Source organism: Salvia hispanica, unplaced genomic scaffold (assembly GCF_023119035.1).
Source record: "Salvia hispanica cultivar TCC Black 2014 unplaced genomic scaffold, UniMelb_Shisp_WGS_1.0 HiC_scaffold_1352, whole genome shotgun sequence".
NCBI lineage: Eukaryota > Viridiplantae > Streptophyta > Magnoliopsida > Lamiales > Lamiaceae > Salvia > Salvia hispanica.
Genome location: NW_025951641.1, coordinates 43 through 19,405, shown reverse-complemented (window position 1 = coordinate 19,405; position 19,363 = coordinate 43). Strand labels below are relative to the sequence as shown.

At 39.9% G+C, this 19,363-nt stretch overlaps 2 protein-coding genes across 2 annotated transcripts; one reads left to right on the top strand and one right to left on the bottom strand.

Annotated features, from left to right (window-relative positions):
- The first annotated feature begins 10,961 nt into the window (after positions 1-10,961).
- LOC125198301 lies at positions 10,962-11,345 on the top strand. The gene has a single exon (XM_048096675.1). The coding sequence runs from the start codon at positions 10,962-10,964 to the stop codon at positions 11,343-11,345; it is 384 nt and encodes a 127-aa protein (XP_047952632.1).
- Positions 11,346-15,171: 3,826 nt separating this feature from the next.
- LOC125198303 lies at positions 15,172-17,810 on the bottom strand (the record flags this gene model as incomplete). The annotated part of the gene is made up of 1 exon (XM_048096679.1): positions 15,172-17,810. A coding segment is annotated over one exon (2,639 nt), but the record flags the coding sequence as incomplete, so codon positions are not given.
- Positions 17,811-19,363: the final 1,553 nt, after the last annotated feature.

The window sequence follows — 19,363 nt, the reverse complement described above, 5'->3', positions numbered from 1 at the left end:
ACGGCCAGCTCCAGCATCACCACCACCAAGCTCTACTTTACATGGTGCATGTCTAAACACATCAAGGTTCACCTTTGGTATTGGTTAGCCTAGGCCTGCCATCAGATGACTGCCACCCCTTCCCGCCACATGTACACCTGCCACCTTCTGGGCGCCTACATAGAGCGCAACTTCGTAATGAAGATTAGGAAGGCAGAGCCGAGTGTTACAATGTGTGAGTCCCCAGAGCTATTCAGCATGGAGTACTTTTTCAACAAGGGGCTCTTACACATTGAAGGGTAGGAGTTGTGTTTCTACAACATAGGGGCCAATGTGGACAAAGTGAAGCGTGAATCCGAGCTGGTGGAAGATGTGGTGATTGTGGATGTGCCAGAGCTACGGAAGGAGATGGCTAAGGTGAGAGAAGAAATGAGGGGAGTCAAGAAGGCGCTCCAGGAGATGAAGGGGAGTCTGGATACCCTGGCTGGACGATCATCTTCCCAGAATGAGAGGATGACCGATGAGGTCAAGCTTATGAAGAGAATGACAGAATGGTTGGTAGAGGTTTTTTCCCAGACCCAGCAGAAGCTGCCCTCTGGACCTAGAAAAATGGTCTGACAGCCCGGTCCGGGAAGTTCCTCCCAGAAGCAGCTTCCACCCCCCTCCAAGCCTTCGGTAGCCCCGCTTGTGTCTCCATCCCTGGCGTCTGTCTCTGTGAGAAAACCCCTGTCAAAACCCCCCGTAATATCTGAAGAGGAAGTGCCGGGGTCGCCGGCGAAGAAGAAAGTGAAGGTGAACCGTCCCAACGTACCACCCAAGTCTGGCTACCAAGGGAGCCGGACCCAGAATTGAATTCCCCCAGTTGACCAAGAAAATTTTATATTTCAGTCATTTCATTTTATTTTGTTTTATATATATCCATGTTGCTTGTGCTGAGCATGTGCAATTATTTTTCTTGTGTGTTGTCCCACTTAGCCCAATCTTTGGTCTAAGTGTGAGAAGTTTTTTGTGTTTCTTCAGCATGTTTTTTTTTCTCTGTGATAAGTGTGAGAAGTTTTTGTTTATATTCAGTATAATATTTCCTGTTTTATGTCTTTGTTTTCTCCTACTTAGCCTGCTGCTAGGTCTAAGTGTGAGAAGTTTTATTGTGTTTTATTTTGATTGTGTGCACCAACTCCCTCATTTCCCCCCTTCACTAGAATAGCTTGGGAATAAACTGGAGTGCAGTGGGAGGGGGTGGGAGAGTTAGGGCAGTGTGTGCTCAGCATGTGTTAGAGTCTCTAAGTCTAGGAATTAGTTTTTCTTTTTAGGATCTATGTGTTTTAGCATGAACTAGTGATAATAATAAGGCAAGATTTCCTTAGTAAAAGTAATTGAGAATAGGATGCATGCAACTATGAGGCCTCTTCCTTTTAAAAGATTGAAATCGGTTTAGAGGAGGCAATTACGATAGAAGGTGCCTTCGCTGACTTAATTGAGAAGCCCCACTACTGATGTGAGTTAAAAGCCTTAACATTGAGTGCTAACATGATAAAAGGGGTTGCTACCTGATAGAAAGGAGATACAAAAAAAAAAGGGAAAGAAAAAGGGGTTTCAAACCTGGAGGAGGAAAATAAAAAATAATAATAATAATAATAATAATAAAAATAACCTGGAGGTATAAGCTGGACGACGTCCAGGAAAAGAGGAGGTATAAGCTGGACGAAGTCCAGGGGGAAAAGAAAGAAAAATTAGGAAAGGAGGATAGAAGGAGAAATTCTCATAACCCCAAGCATCAGTAGCAGCAAAGCACTATCCAGGACCTACACCGAGGTATTGACGGTCATTTTCAAATCTCGCAGAACAGAATGGGATACGATAAGATAGAAACAAAGAAAAAGAACAGGTTCCCTACTTTTAACGGTCAAAGTGAGCCCCTTTATTATGAATTCGTTAATTCAGAATGAATCAAATCTCCCCAAGTAGGATTCGAACCTACGACCAATCGGTTAACAGCCGACATCGAGCGAATCCAACAATTAGCAAGCTATAGGCCATCTGGACAAACCTGACAAACCGACTAGGTAGATAAAGGGAAGGGGAGGAATTGGAGTGTGTAGACTATTTGATCGACTTTAAGCTTGTGGGGACGACTCCTTAAAAATTTGAACTAGTTCATGCCTATGTGTTTTATTTTCATAAGTTTTGTTTTTCTTTTCCTTTTTCTTTCGTATGTTAGTGTCTAGGTCTATGAGTTTTATTTGGTCAAGGAATAACCGTGCATTCAAATTCGCCTTATTTCTCTTTTCTTTTCTTTATACTTTAGGACAAGTATGTTTTAAGTGTGAGCAGTTTGATAAGGCTAATTTCATGCATTGGTTATGGGGTAAAATTTTGTGATTTCATGGGTCTAACAAGGTTTTATAAGCCAGGTGTGTAGAGAAATCGCTAGCCCAGGAAGAAGATGAAGATTGACGGAGAGAAGAAGCTAGCGGGAAAATTAAGCAGAAAAAGGAAGAGCCACTAGACGGATGAGCATCAAATTAGAGGGCAAAATGGAGATTACAGGAACAGTCTAGAAGCCTGTCCACTATAAATAAGAGCATGCGCTTAACATGAGGATTATCACTTTTTGGCTCTTAGCTTAGTTTTCCATTTCTCTACACACACTTTCACGGGGAATTGGTGCGGGGGTTCACATTTTAGTTGGATTGTGTCGCAACACCATCTCTACGGAAGCGAAGAAACAATTATCTTTTGCTTTCCTGTTTACTTTCGTATTTTCTGAGTCCTCGCTGTTCGAGCCTCAGCTCTATTTTGCCATTATCGTTGGATACTTCGTACTTTGCATTGGATATAGCTACTTTTGTTTCGTTTATCTTATCGTGGTGCTTTTGGTTTGATTAGTGATTATTGTTGGTTGATTTGAGTTTGGAGTTGGATTGTGAGAAATTTGTTGTTGATCGGTTGAATTTACGTAAACTTGTGAGGATCCGAGATGGAAATGATGTTTGGTTGTTGTGGATGGCTTGGATCCGGAGTGGATTAAACGTCCTGCGGATGGATCTGCTTGTTTTCACTTGATTTTGTTGTTTAAATTCTGCATTCTTGTTTGCCTCGTTTGGTAATCGTAGATCTACTTTAGTTTTACATGTTCTTCGTTTCTATCGGTTTAATTTCGTTCACTTTGCTTCGATCTTCGTTGTGCTTTGTTTTTCACTGGTTGTTCTATAGTAAAAGTTGGAGAAGATGATGTCGATGTTAGTTAGTCCTTAGGTTAGTTATTTTGCAGCTTTTCAGTCATACTCTGCCTTTTCAGAAAATGGTCCCCACGTCTAATTTTTCCCAAGTCTAGGTTAATATAGGAAACTGTTCGCTCGGTCTAGTAATTGTCTTGCTTTATTCTGGTTTATGCAAGCCTTAAAGATCCCGTCTAGATCTAGCTGATAGGATAAGTTCTTTAAATTCTCAAGTCTAGGAAGTAAATCTCAACCCAAAAATTGCATGGCAGCAGCCAAAAATAGTTTCCGGGTCTTTGAACATGTTTACTTACGCATTCATCTATGTGGATTCGATCCCTACTTCCCTGTACTAGTTTTCTTAGCTAAAGTGGGTTGAGGGTTTTGAAATGGGAGTTAAGGTAGTGATTGTGTGTCCAACGACAGGTAGCTGAAGATTCACTGAGTTCCTAGACTCAGTGTCTAGGGGATTTTTCTGGATCGAGGGTTTTTAAATTTGAACACTCTTTTGCTGACCATTAACTTTTCAACACTTCAAGTTGCTTCAGCCTCTGCCCAAAATCTCTTTTCCATGCCTAATGCAAACAGCATACACCTCACCCCCTCCATGATTGTCCTGTTTGCCCTTTCTACTACTCCATTCTGTTGAGGGTTCAAGGGGACAGTGTTAGAGTTTGTATACTAGAAATCACGTTTCGAGTGATTGAATACTATAAAACTCTTATTTTATTTTTCAAGGAATAAAACAGATTATTTTGGTCATATTGTTGTTATGTTTTACATTTAATGGATGTTCATGCATGTTCGAATGTATAAGTTAACTTAACAAAGTCTAAGAGTTTGATTACTCTAAGAATAATAAATAAGTGTTTCATGCTAAGTCGACTCTTGGATTTAATAAGAAGTTAATTAATTAAGTCCATAGCAGACATCAATTAATTAATGGACATTTTTATCTTAAGCGCGGGAAATGAAAGTTAAACGGAAACCCGGATTACTTATAATTTCGGATTTGGATGGGGAGAGTTCAATATTACTTCTGTAGTGGCTGCTCGTAATATTCCAATTAAGCTTATAATTGTGGGTTTAAATTAATTAGTAAAAAGTAAATTGGATGATCTCATATCCAAAACCTTCCATAGATCCCTGTCTGGCCCAAAAGGAACTTAATATAAATAGGAGAATAAATGAGACAGAAATCATAAGCTTTAATACTCAAATTTTCGTCCCCCCCCCCTATAGAGTGGAGCTAGAAATTTTGTCCTATTCCTAAAAGGAATTCTTCTGTCTTCTTTATTTAAGTCCCAGTATAATGGTGAGATCAGCATATCAGAGTACAGTTCGGGAACCAGAGAGAAGATTTGTGGTCTAGTATTCAAAGCGTCACGTGGAGAAGCTGCTAGCCATCTTCAATTCTTTTGAGAATTAATTAGGTATTATTTCTGCTCCGTTGAAAAGCATGTTTTAGGTTTCAATATTCTTAAAGCATGATTAATTCAAGTTATGAGCATGATACATGTGAAAATTACGCGAATAGATTTTGTCTAAATAATCCGCTAAATAGATCTAATTATTATGTGATTTATTTGCGATTAATAATTGTTAAATTTTGTTAATCCGTCGCACCGCTTCCGCTGCCAGTTCCTTCAATTGGTATCAGATCAAGTCTTTGGCTCTGATTATTTGGATTTAAATTTCGCGAAATTCATGTATGCATGTGTTATTTGATTTTGAAGCATGTTCTTGTTTTATTGTTTAATTTTTCGTATGCATGTTGAGCTCAAGAACATTCGAATCAATAAAACTTGAATTATTCGAACGCATGACATGTGCGATTCCTTGGCGCTTGTGCCGGGACGAATCGCACAACATGCGAGCGAAGTAGGGCGTCGATCATAGTGGGAGCGAGGGAGGCGATCAACCGGCGACATGCTGACGAGCGCGGGCTCGTGCACGCCGCCGGGGAGACCGCCGATCCCGGATCGCGGCAGATTAGTGGGAGGAGGGAGACGAATACGCGGTGACGCGGATACGAGCGGAGGGCTGGTCCATGCCGTCGTCGTGATCATGATCGCCTACATCCTCCGGCTCTGAGGATGTCAACGTCGCGATTGGCTGGCGATGCCACCGGAAATTGCGAAACCCTAACCCTAGTCGCCCACCCCTAGCGGCGCACGACCGAGAGCAGCCACGCCGAGAGCGGCGGATGCTGGTTCGCGCGAGGCCGCCGGAGAAGTGGGAGCTCGCCGGAGCTACGCGGCCATGGTTGCGTGGCTGGTTGACGAAGACGGAGGAAGTGTCTCGGCGATTTTCCGCCGAGAGAGAGGGAGGAGGAAGCAGCGCGCCTTTGGGCGCAGGCTGCCGGCGGCGGTCGGACAGTGATTTCGCCGTTCCGGCGAGCGTCTCGGCGGCAAGTCTTAGAATCTTCGTCGTGTTGATTCGTGCAAACCTCGAACAACAAGATATTGACGAAAGATTATTTTAATGATTATTTGATTCCTAAATTAAAAGATATCATTAAAAATAATATTATTTAATGAAATAAAATATTATGGGAAGATTTCCCTAGATTTTAGGAATATTTTGATTATTTTCTATATTTATGGAATATTTTATATCCTAGATGATAAAGATAAGAATAATTTAATAGTTTCCTAATTATTATATATCTAGAATCCTTAATAAGATAGATATATAAGATTACATTAAATAATATAAAATAATTTTCTTCCTAATCTTGAATATGGAAATTATATTAATTTAATTTTTCATGTCTAATTAAGATTATAAATAATGTACTTCCTTTTAGATATATCTTATAGTGTGACATGAATAAGAATTAAATTCTAGATTAATAAATTCCTAAACTAAGATACTAAAGATAATAAAAGATTTAATTATCCAGTCAATTAAATACCAACAGAATTTAATTAGTCTTAATCTGCCTTAAGGCTAAAGGATAATTAATGAAAAACCATAACCCAAATATCTAAGCGATAATTATGAACTAAAAGTTTATATATGGTCTCCATCGGTTGGACTGCCAAATTTTATGAAGGGCCACGTGCAAAGTAGGGACAATAATCCTACGAAAACTGTAAGTTCATAAGGGCGGACTTCTCACATAATAAATAGAATATGTTGGAAAATATATGGGATATATGTTGGAGGAGTAATTTAGTTTGGAGGAAATATTTGAGAGGAGGATGGGTGGAATATGATGGAAATAATTTAGGAGAGGTGATGTGGGAAAACCAAGAACATTTGATTTCTCAAACTTCAACTTCTCAACTTGTTCAACTTCTTAAAATGGTACAACTAAGCCATATTTATAGGCATGCATCTCATATTCTAGAATTCTCTACTATATTCTTTAGTATTTTATATCTAGATTTTTCTCCATAAAAATCTAGATATTTTTCCTAACATTCTAGGGAATTCTACTAAAATATTTTAATATTTTAATACATACTAATTCTAGAGAATTCTACTAAAATATCTAGATATTTTAATACCTACAAACATCTAGATAATTCTTCATAATATCTACATATTTATCATATCTAGATAATTCTACTACAAAAATCAAGTTTAAATATTTTTATTCCAACACCCCCCCTTAAACTTGATTTGTCATTCCGAGCAACGTCATGATCTTGATAAAGTCTTCGTACTTGAGGGGCTTTGTGAATATCGGCAACTTGATCTTGTGATTTCACATACTCGACTTGGATCTCATGATTTGCAACGCATTCTCTGATGTAGTGGTAGCGGGTGTCGATGTGCTTTCTTCGGCTTGGATAGTACAATCGTCGACTTGTTATCCACACAAATAGTTGTTTGCTCCTTTTGTGCCCATCCGAGCTCCGACATGTCATTCTTCTCTATGGCTTTGATCTCTTCATCCATCGCAACTCGCCAATATTCCCTTGTTGTAGCTTCTTCTGGTTCACAATCAGCAGATAAGCAAAATAAGGTGAGATCTTCTAACCTTGGGGTGTCGTCATACACTTCACCCAAACTTCGTGTGCGTTGTGTTGCTCTTTCATTCAAGAAAGATGGTGGCGAGCCTCTGACAGCTGATGTGGGAGATGTAGGTGGAGTTGTTTGTTCTTGTTGCACCTCTGTCACCGGCTCGATTGTTCCTTGATCTCCAAATGGAGGTATGAAGGTGTAGTAATTGTTTGAGCCGAAATCCCATACTCCTTCATCGAACTCCACATCTCGGCTAATCATGGTTTTATGCAAAATTGGATCATATAACTTATAGCCTTTAGTGTTAGAGTTGTACCCGATGAAGATGAATGGTTTGCTTTTATCATCGAGTTTGCTCCTCGTCTGATCTGGTACATGTGCATAAGCTTTGCTCCCGAACACTCTTAAGTGGGCGATCCCTGGCTTTCTTCCGCTCCAAAGTTCTTGAGGAGTCATTCCCAGACACTTTTTGTAGGAGACCTGTTAGATAGGTACACGGCGCATGCCACTACTTCTGCCCAGAGCTCTTTCGGCAAATTCTTCGTCTTTAACATGCTTCGAGTCATCTCAACGATGGTCCTGTTCTTTCATTCAGCCACTCCATTCTGGTGGGGGGATCTCGGAACTGTTAGTAGCCGCTGAATTCCGCTTTCTTTGCAAAATTCCAGAAACTCCCTGGATGTGAATTCTCCACCTCGGCCGGTCCTTATTGCTTTGATTTGTAGACCGCTTTCTTTTTCGATGGCAGCCTTGAACTTCTTGAAGGCGTCAAATGCTTCTAATTTTTGCTTCAAGACGTATACCCACGTTTTTCTTGAAAAATCATCAATGAAAAGTAGGAAATAATTATTTTTACCGAGGGAGGTTGGCTTGATTGGTCCACACACGTCTGCATGGATTAACTCCAATGGCTTCTGAGCTCTCGAAATTGACTCCTTTGGGAACGGATTTCTGAAGTGCTTCCCAACTAAGCATCCTTCACAGAGTTGATCGGGGTGCTCGATGGGTGGTAATCCACGTACCATTTCTTTAACTGGTAGCAATTTCAAGCTACCAAAATTCAGGTGCCCAAATCGAAGATGCCATAGCCAAGACTTATCTTTATAACATGCTTGAAGGCACTTCACCACATCATTTTGGACATTTAATAAAAACATCCTATTCTTGGACATTGGCACTTTGGCAATTAAGTCATTTTTGCCATCTCTTATTGAAAGGCTATAATCTTTCATGTGAATGTTATAACCTTTCTCTAAGAGTTGTCCAAGACTCAGTATATTATTTCTCATATTGGGCACGTAATATACGTTAGAAATATAATCATGAGCTCCATTCTTCAAACGAATTAAAATCTTGCCTTTTCCTTTAACTGGAATTTTAGATTCATCACCAAAGGAGACATTGTCACTTACTGATTCATCAAGCTTCAAGAACATGCTCCTATTCCCACACATATGGTTGCTCACTCCTGTGTCGAGGCACCACATATCATCTTTTCTTCCAGCTTCTCCTTTGTAAGCTAGAAGGACACAACCATTTTCTTCATTCGTATTCTCCATGTAATTGGCCTTCTCTTCAACCTTTGATTTTGTGTCTCTGCACTCGGAAGCATAGTGCTCATATCTATGAAAATTATAACACTCTATTGAAGATTTATCGTACCTCGACTGTGCATTGCTCCTTCCTCGTCCCATGTTTGGGAACTCCTTTCTTTCTTCATTGATGGAAAAATATCCTCATCCACGTCCACGTCCACGAGCATATCCTCGACCACGACCACGACTACAATCTTATCTTTGTCCATGACCTCTTCCTTGTGGGCCACCGCCATTACTCGAGCTTTCTTCTTTCTCCTTTGGGCTTACTTGCAACTTCAAAAGTTGCTCCACGATTTCTTGTTTCTTCTTTTGTTTCTCCTCATATGCTTGTAGTGAACCCAATAAGTGATCGATGGTCATTTCCTCCAAATCTTTTGTTTCTTCTATTATAACTACTATGTGCTCAAAATTAGGGGTTAGAGAGCGCAATATTTTCTCCATGATTCTAACATCCTCCAATTTTTCACCATGTCTTTTCATTTGATTTGATACCACCAAGACTCTTGAAAAATAATCCGAAATTGATTCGGACTCATTCATATGTAAAGATTCAACCCCTCTTAAAGTTTGGAGGCGTACCTTCTTTACTCACTCCGCACCAACACATGAGATTTGGAGCTTCTTCCATGCTTCTTTGGCGGTGCTTGCACTCGAGATCTTCTCGAAATCGTCGTCCCCTAGAGCTTGGTAGATGACATAGAGAGTCTTCTTGTCTCCCTTTCTCGCATCTCGCAATCTATCCCTTTGTTGTTGTGATATATCGGTCTCGTCTTGCGGCTCCTCGTAGCCACTCTCCACGATCTCCCAAACATCGTGGGCTCCCAATAACGCTTTCATCTTGATACTCCAATTATCGAAACTGCTCTTATTGAGCATGGGGACTTGGAACGACGGCAAGTTAGCCATACTACGGGTAGGAACTTATGGCTCTGGTACCACTTTGTTGGAAAATAAATAGGATATATGTTGGAGGAGTAATTTAGTTTGGAGGAAATATTTGAGAGGAGGATGGGTGGAATATGTAGGAAATAATTTAGGAGAGGTGATGTGGGAAAACCAAGAACACTTTATTTCTCAAACTTTAACTTCTCAACTTGTTCAACTTCTTAAAATGGTACAACTATGCTATATTTATAGGCATGCATCTCATATTCTAGAATTCTCTACTAGATTCTTTAGTATTTTATATCTAGATTTTTCTCCATAAAAATCTAGATATTTTTCTAACATTCTAGGGAATTCTACTAAAATATCTTAATATTTTAATACATACTAATTCTAGAGAATTCTCCTAAAATATCTAGATATTTTAATACCTAAAACATCTAGATAATTCTTCATAATATCTAGATATTTATCATATCTAGATAATTCTACTACAAAAATCAAGTTTAATTATTTTTATTCCAACAGAATGAACTAGAAAGTGGTTCCCAATATTATTGCCACCTGCAAAGTAGGGACAATAATCCTAAGGAACTGCGAGTTTCACGGTTCAATCAGAATTTATGAGATAGCTTGGTTTTGTTATCAGCACATGAACATTGTTATGTGAGTGTGTTGTAGAAATAAAATTCTGTAATGCTAAATCTGATGGTCGTGCTTAGGAAACATTAGGCGGCCATGCCATGTCTTGTGGTCTCTGGACTATTCGTCGGTGTTGTGACCAGTAAAATTGTTAAAGTTTTAATGCGTATTAACCTCCAAAGGAGAATACAATTTATTAATTTTTGTTGTAAGATTTTGAAAACTTTTATGGTTAATCTACTCAATTTCCTTACATAAGTTTATGACAAATAGTAAATTTTCTGTTTGCAGCGCAATAAAATCCGTCAAGATGTCTTTTAATCCTCTTTCTGCAATTCTCAAAGGAAACAAACTCGAGGGCCAAAATTACATAGAATGGAAACAAAATTTGGATATCGTTCTCATAGAAGAAGAGTACAAGTTTGTGCTCACTACTCCACAACCTCCAGTTCCCGCGGCTAATGTCTCGGTGGGAGTTCAGAATGCGCATAAACTGTGGCATAAGGCGAATGAGATGGCTAAGTGCTACATGTTGGCATCTATGTCTTCAGTACTCAAGCATCAGCATTCTGCCATGGCAACTGCCGCCGAGATTATGCAAAATCTTGCAAATCTTTTTGGTACTCAGAATCGAACAGCTAAGTCTCAAGCCTTTCGGAGTATCATGACGAAGTCTATGAAGGAAGGCACATTTGTGAGGCAACATGTCCTCGAGATGATGAGTCACCTCAATCAGATTGAGGTTTTGGGAGGGACGATCGATCCCAAGTCCCAGATTACTATAATCCTTCAGAGTCTTCCCCCTAGCTTCCAGCAGTTCAAGCTCAATTTCGAGATGAACAAGTGGGGTTACACTTTGGCTGAGCTGCTGACTAAAATTCAGTCAGCGGAGGACCTTATGGTTCAAGCTAAAGTAGCTATGCTGAGTCTGGCGCCTAATTCCTCTGGCTCTAAGCCTCGCGCAGGAAAGAAAAGGGCACCGAACCCAGTGGCAGCTAAGAATGCTAAGGGAAAGAAGAAGAAGAAGGCCGATAAGAAGCCTACTTGAAAATGCTTCAAGTGTGGAGAGAAAGGTCATTGGAAGCCAGATTGTCCTAAGAAAGGCAAGGCTACAAGTATGCACCATGCGCTAGTAGTCGAGTCATGTTTGGCTTCGACATCTACTCATACTTGGGTTATTGATACTGGAGCAACTGATCATATATGTTTTGATCCTGACTTAATGCAGGTGACAAGATGGTTACATGTTCGTGAGATCGAAGTCCAGCTAGGCGACGCTACAAAAGTGGCGGCCGTTGTAGTGGGAAAAATTTATTTGCGTTTTTCTAGTGATAGATTTTTTATTTTGAAGAATGTTTTGTTGATACCTTCTTTTAGAAGAAATTTAATTTTAGTTTCTAAATTGTCTTTTGATGGATATTCGATTTCTTTTAATGACAATTGCATTATTAAGAAAGATGGCTCTTATATCTGTCATGGCATCATGGAAAACAATCTGTACACAATCACTTCTACACAGTTTAATCAACATAAATCAGAACTCAATGCTACATCGATAATTTCTAAGAAAAGAAAAGAACCTTCAAGTTCAATGAATGAAACGTACTTATGGCACCTTGGACTTGGTCATGCCAACGAAAGAAGAATTCATGCGATGGTTGATCAAGATCTTATTAAAGGTCTTGAAAAGGAACCATTTTCGAAGTGTGAATCCTGTCTCGAAGGCAAGATGACTAAGAGACCTTTTAGGTCAAAGGGTAATAGCGCCAAGGAAGTACTTGAGCTCATTCATACTGATGTGTGTGGACCAATGTCAACCAAGGCAAGGGGCGGCTTTCGATATTTCGTCACCTTTATAGATGACTTCTCGAAAGTTGGATACATCTATTTGATGCGCTACAAGTCTGAAACTTTTGACAAGTTCAAGGAGTTTAAGGCTAAAGTAGAGACGCGTCATGGTAAGAGTATCAAATGCCTGCGATCTGATCGCGGAGGCGAATACCTAAGTGCCGAGTTTTTGGACTACTTATCAGTGGCGGGAATTCAATCCCAACTGACTGCGCCGGGCACACCCCAGCAGAATAGCGTAGCTGAGAGAAGGAATAGGACCTTATTAAACATGATCTGCTCGATGATGAGTTATGTACGGTTACCCACTTCGTTTTGGGGGCATGCTTTGCTATTAGCAAGCTATCTCTTAGACAACTTACCTTATAAATCAGTTCCTACTACCCCATATGAGTTTTGGACTGGGCGAAAGCCTAATCTGGAACATCTCAGAGTGTGGGGGTGTCCGGCCCATGTATTGGAAAAGGATCCAACAAAGCTGGAATCTAGGACGGAGGTATGTGTGTTTATAGGTTACCCTAGAGGAACGAAAGCTTATGAATTCTATAGTCTCCGAGATCATAAAGTAATTGTGAGTACTCATGCCACATTCTTAGAGAAAGACTTTGTAATGAATCATAAGTCCAGCAGTGAGATAGCTCTTGTAGAGCTAACTCCAATCACAACTTCCATTAACCAAGAACAATTACCTAGTGTAACAACAATTCCAGAAACTTCAACTAATACTCTAGATGTTGTAGTGTCGCGTCGCAGTGGGAGGGTCTCTCAAGAGCCCGAAAGATACATTGGTTTGGGAGAGTGTATGGTCACTCCTCGGACAGCAATGTACTTGATCCTTGGAATTTTTTGCAGAGGCGCGGGCAGATGTCGATCATTACGAATGGGTGAAAACAATGGATTCGGAACTACAATCAATGGTAGACAAAGACGTCTATGATTTGTTTGTCCTACCCGAAGGCTGTACTGCTGACTCAACTTATTTTTAACACAAGTATACCCGCAAGTGTACGGGGCTAATGTAGCAAATAGTAAGCAAAGAGTATCGTATCCACAGAGACAATCAGTGTCAACCTAATTACCACGAACCAACCTCAACTACTATCTAGATGAATCGGTAAGTTTGAGTTTTCTAAATCTACTTAAAAGCAAGGTAAAAACAATTAAAAACAACTAGAGAACTAAAAGCAAATAAGAAAACGGATGTAGATCAAGGATGAGAAGGTAGAATCCTATGGGATTGATAACAGCTATCCTATGCTCAACTAACTTTCTAACTATGCCAACAAAGGGTCTCAAGGGTTATTAAGCTATCACTAAGGTAAAACTATATCTTTTCTCAAAGCATATAATTTGTAGATTGCTACCTAGAACCGAAGTTTCCTTCCTAGAACTAAGACAACAACTCCTAATAGCTCCTAAGATACTTAGCTTCATTCAAAGGCTCAAATCTCTCGATTATAAAAATACCAACATAAAACTACCCTCTAAAACCATGTAAAATCCAAGTGAATCAACTCCCCCAAACTTAAACAATTGCTAGTCCTCGAGCAATGAAGAAAAAGAACTAGAAGAAACTTGGATTCAAAAGAGTTTTAGACATCATCATCGTCTCAAAGAATACGGAATAAAGGAGCATATCACAATACAAATTCCATCAAGTTAAGCCGTCGAATGCACTTTTACTACTAACTCGTATATCACCTTGGATTCATGCTCCACTCGGGATGTATATATGTGTGTATATTCACCTCACTCAAAGTGTATAAGATATCAAGTAACACTCAAATCAATCAAAAATGCATGGTTTACCATAGGCTTGCTCAATGTCTAACCTCTCCTCTACTTCGTGTGACAATAAATCTAGAGTCCGAAAGGTCTTTTGTTTAGGTTATAATGTAGGCTCTTTGGTAAGGTAGGGTAATATTTGGCTAAAGTGACTAAATTCCCAATAAGATGTGAAATTCTAAGACATTACACAATCCACTTTCAACTTCAACCATTCACCAAAACACTTCTCAACAATAACTAGACTTTGTCTAATTTCTTCCCAACTTCCAAAGACCTCAAATTATTCTCTATATACTATATTTTTTCTTTTTTCTTTCTTTTTTTTTTCTTCCTTTCTTTCTTTCATTCTTTATTTCTTTCTCTCTTTCTTTTTTTTTCTAAGTACAACCAACTTTCAACTTGATAAGCTAAACACGACCAATTTCTTTCAACAACTAAACTCTCCAAATTCTTCTTTTCATAGCTCAACAATTCTAGAGTCTAGGATTCCCAACCCCTTTGATTAGCTTGACAAAAGAAAAGGCAATAGGCTCAAACTTGGCTATCAAGGGTATTATTATATAATAAGGTTAGTGTTTAGGTAAAAATGAGGCTAACAACAATGGCCTAACATCTTCCCCTATCTTTAAGGTCACTATGTAAACTCAAGAAGACAAGGAGCAAGTTCTAGAAACACATACACAATTGATGATAAATCACACATGAAAGAATTAAAGCTCAAGTCTCACTGGGCAAATAGCATGAATCAAGGCAAACAAGCAATTCGTTACTTATGCATCCTATTACTCAAACTCTCAAGTCAATGGTCAAGTGATAGCTCAAAGTGGAAGGTTCTTTTATCATAGACGACTAGTCTTCACCCAAATTACTACCAAATTTTTCAATTCAATTTCAAATATTTTTTTTTCAATAAATCCCAACCAATCAAAGCAAAAATTCATGGAGTTCTAACAAAAATAATTCTATCCTAAAACAAAATAAAGCAACAAAAAGCAATAAGATACGTACCTCGTTAGTGTCCCTATCCACCATATCATCCCCCCAAACTTATTCAAAGCTAAGCAAAGAATAAGTTTGAAAAGTTGGTGGAGAAGGGAGACATACATGGTAAGCAAGCAACAAAAAAAACACACCAAAAACAAAATGAAACGATAAAATTAAAAGTTACCTACTAGGGGTTACCTCCCCTACAGTGCCTTTGGTTATCGTCGTTGGCTCGACGTCCTCCATGAGCTGCATCATGTCACGCCATAAATGGTGGTGTTGGATTTTCTATCAATCTTGGAAGCATATGATCTAGCCAATCTCTTCTTCCACCAAGTAGTTTTCAAAGCTCCATCACAAATTTTGGTTTCCACTTTGGGTGAATTTGCAGCTTTTGTTTTCTTCTCCTTCACTTTAGAATTTGGTGCAGTCTCTTCTTTAGAAAGTGATCCACCACATGAACCAAACATCCACCGCGGCAATGAAAAATCCCCCAATGTGGACTCAATTGCTTGTGTCTTTTGGACCTCTACAACATGCACAACTTTGCACTCCATCTTCATAACAAGTTCCTCATCTTCACGACTCTTCATAGCATTATAGATAGACAAAATGTGTCGTTTGTTGCCCATACGAAGAGTGAGCTCTCCCTTTGCTATATCTATCAATGCTTTTCCCGTTGCTAGGAATGGGCGCCCTAGGATAAGCGGCACATTCATGTCTTCCTCCATATCCAACACTACAAAATCGACGGGAAATATGAAGTCGTGTACCTTCACCAGAACATCCTCAACAATTCCTTTAGGATAGGTGACTGATCTATCTGCCATCTGCAGTGTGATTGTAGTCGGCTTGAGAGTGCCGATCTTCATCTTTCTGAAAAATGATAATGGCATCAAATTTATGCTCGCCCCCAGATCACACAGTGCCTTTGTCTGTCTGTCATTTCCAATGACGCATGAGATATTGAAACTCCCAGGATCTTTAAGCTTGGCAGGTAGCTTCTTTTGAATTATCGCACTACAGTTTTCAGATATGTTCACCGTCTCATAATCAATCCACTTCTTCTTCTTGGAGAGCACATCTTTTAGGAACTTTGCATACGTAGGCATCTCTTGCAGAGCTTCCACCAATGGTATATTAATGTGCACCTTCCTAAAAATATCGAGAAATTTGGAGAATTGCTCATCCAACTTCTTCTTCTTCACCGCAAATGGGAAGGGCACTCTAACTGTCGTAGGAATGGAGGGAGGGGGCAGCTTTTCTGGCATTGCGTCTTTCTTGGTCTGAATGTCCACCTTATTCTTTCCCTTGGAATTCTCTTCTGCTCTGACATCTTCCTCTGGAGTACTCTTCTTTTCCTCTACAGGCATGGAAGGTCCTTCATAGCTTTTACCACCTCTCAAGTGTATGGCCTTGCAGTCTTTGGGATTGTTTATGGTCTGTGCTGGAAATTGCCCTGGCTGATGTTGGACACCTACAGCTTGAGAAATTTGACTAATCTGAGTATCAATGCTCTTCATATGCACATTCAAGCTTTGCACGTCGTTTTCAACCTTCCCCAACCTTTGACTAGTGCTCTCCATGTACTTGTCAGTTTTCTCCATGTACTTGGTAGTCTGATTCATGAATGCTGCCAAGATATCTTCAGTAGTAGGCTTTTTCTGCTGTTCTACCAACCCATTAGACACTGTGAATCCTGGCGGTGGTTGCAGAGCATTGTTTGGATTCCCATAGGAGAGATTGGGATGCACCTTGTTACCATAGTGGTTATAGTTACCACCCCCTTGGTTGGGGCGATAGTTGTTGAAGTTCATGTTATTCCCTCCTTGGTGCACATAGTTGACACCTTCAACTCCTCCTTGGATCTCTGGCCCTGACTGTCTCATCTCCATAATTCCCAATTGTGTGGTCAAGAGATCAAGCTGCTTTGACATTCTATCTATTCTATCATCTTCTGTAGCAGAGGACACCCTGTATGACTTGTTTCTTTCATTATTCCATCCTTCATCAGTGGAAGCTACTCTCTCAATCACTTGCATGGCATCATTCTCTCCTAATTGAAGTAGTGCTCCTCCTGCGCTCCAATTCAGTTCACGCATTGCATCTGGAGTACACCCCCTATAAAAAGTTATGACTTGGTGTCCCGGACTTAGACCATGTTTGGGGCATCTTTTCAGCAGTGTCTTGAATCTAGCCCATGCTTCTCGGATTGTCTCATGAGGCTTCATCTGGAACTGAATTATCTCTGCTTGCCTCTTTAGAACTTCACTGGGTGGGAAATACTTCTCCAAAAATAAGTCTACCATGGCATCCCACGTTTTAACAGATCCTGACCCCATGCTGTCGTACCAGTCTCTAGCATCATCTCTCAAGGAAAATGGGAATAGCCTTAGTCTGATTTGTTCATCTCTCACCCCATTAAGCTTCACCGTGTTACTGATCTGAATAAACTTAGTAAGATGCTTGTTGGGATCTTCATTGGCCTTCCCCGCAAAAGCATTAGCCTCAGCCATATTTAGCAATCCTGGCTTGAGCTCAAAATGATTGGCATCGATCCCATCGTTGCCAATTGGTGGGTCCTCTACCTCTCTGTAAGCGTACATGTTTTGCACTGGCACTGTGGCTTGTTGTTCCTCTTTTTCTTTCAGCTGTTTCACCACATCTGCAAGTTGTAATTGGAGTTGTTGGACTACCGGATCTGGATGTGGTACATTGTTCTCTTCGTTGTCCGCCATTGTTACTGCAACAGGAGCAGGCGGTTCTCCCTTAAGAGGCGAAAGTGATCGCCTTTGGTTGAGCCTTCTCTGAGCGTTTCTCCTTCGGTTGGATGCTTCGATCTCAGGATCGAATAACTCTAATGGTTGCCCCTTAGAGCGAGTGAGCATACAACCTGAAAAGAAAAACACAAAAGTGAGAATAACTCAAAAAGAAAAGAAAAATAAAGCAAGTAAAATCTAGATTAGTAATCTTAATTTTTATCACGATATTAGGCTATAGTAACACAAAATTGTCCCCGGCAACGGCGCCAAAAACTTGACTCAACTTATTTTTAACACAAGTATACCCGCAAGTGTACGGGGCTAATGTAGCAAATAGTAAGCAAAGAGTATCGTATCCACAGAGACAATGAGTGTCAACCTAATTACCACGAACCAACCTCAACTACTATCTAGATGAATCGGAATTTTTGGGTTTTCTAAATCTATTTAAAAGCAAGGTAAAAACAATTAAAAACAACTAGAGAACTAAAAGCAAATAAGAAAACGGATGTAGATCAAAGATGAGAAGGGTAGAATCCTACGGGATCGATAACAACTATCCTATGCTCAACTAACTTCCTAACTATGCCAACAAAGGGTCTCAAGGGTTATTAAGCTATCACTAAGGTAAAACTATATCTTTTCTCAAAGCATATAATTTGTAGATTGCTACCTAGAACCGAAGTCTCCTTCCTAGAACTAAGGCAACAACTCCTAATAGCTCCTAAGATACTTAGCTTCATTCAAAGGCTCAAATCTCTCGATTATATTGGCAAAGACGTCAATTTCTTCTCTTTCAAATTAAACTACTCACTTCTCAGTTCTTGTAGTAAAATCCACATGCATTTATAAGGTGATCAGTCAAATAAATGTATAAGCACAGAAGAAATCAAAATAACCACATGAGCCAAGGCATAGAAAAAGGAAATCAATTAAACATAAGAATCATTGTATCTCCCCCGTAGAACTCTACGAAGGATTTAGCTACTCATGTTCAACACAAAAGTCAAAGAAATATTCAAAAACATTGTTTGAACAAGAATAAAACTAAAAGTAGAAACTCCTAGAATTGGATTGGGCGGATTGGAGGTCTCGTCTTCAATCTTGCGATGAATACTCGTCCTCTGCTCGTTCTTCTCTTCTTCCTAGGTGAAAAAGTGGTATTTTTGGGGTAGGAGGCGTGTAAGTTGTGTTTGGAGGCGTTTCCTAGGCATATATATACCTAGGGTTGACTTTGGGCCCGAAATAAGCTGTCCGACGAAGCTGGCGGGTCGCCAGGTTGGGTGTGCGTCGAAGCTGGCGAGTCGCCAGCTGCTTACGGCGTTTTTTTCGTGTTTTGCTGGCGGGTCGCCAGGTTCGTTTGCATGCGAACCTGGCGGGTCGCCAGCTATGTCACTGCTCTGCGCAGTCTTGGTAAAACGGCCATAACTTCTTCTACCGAACTCCGATTGAGACGTTTAAGATATCCACGCGAAGCTCTTTCGAAGACGAAGAGAATGGTATGCATTACATGCGAATCGGACTTCAAAATCTCCAGATAAGCTGTCTCGAACATTGAGCAGCTGCACATCCACATATTTTGTACATTTTTCTACACATTCTTCACAAAATGGTCAAAATACCAACATAATAGAGAAGTAGCTATAACCATGTCTCAAAGTACACAATATATGATCAAAACCAA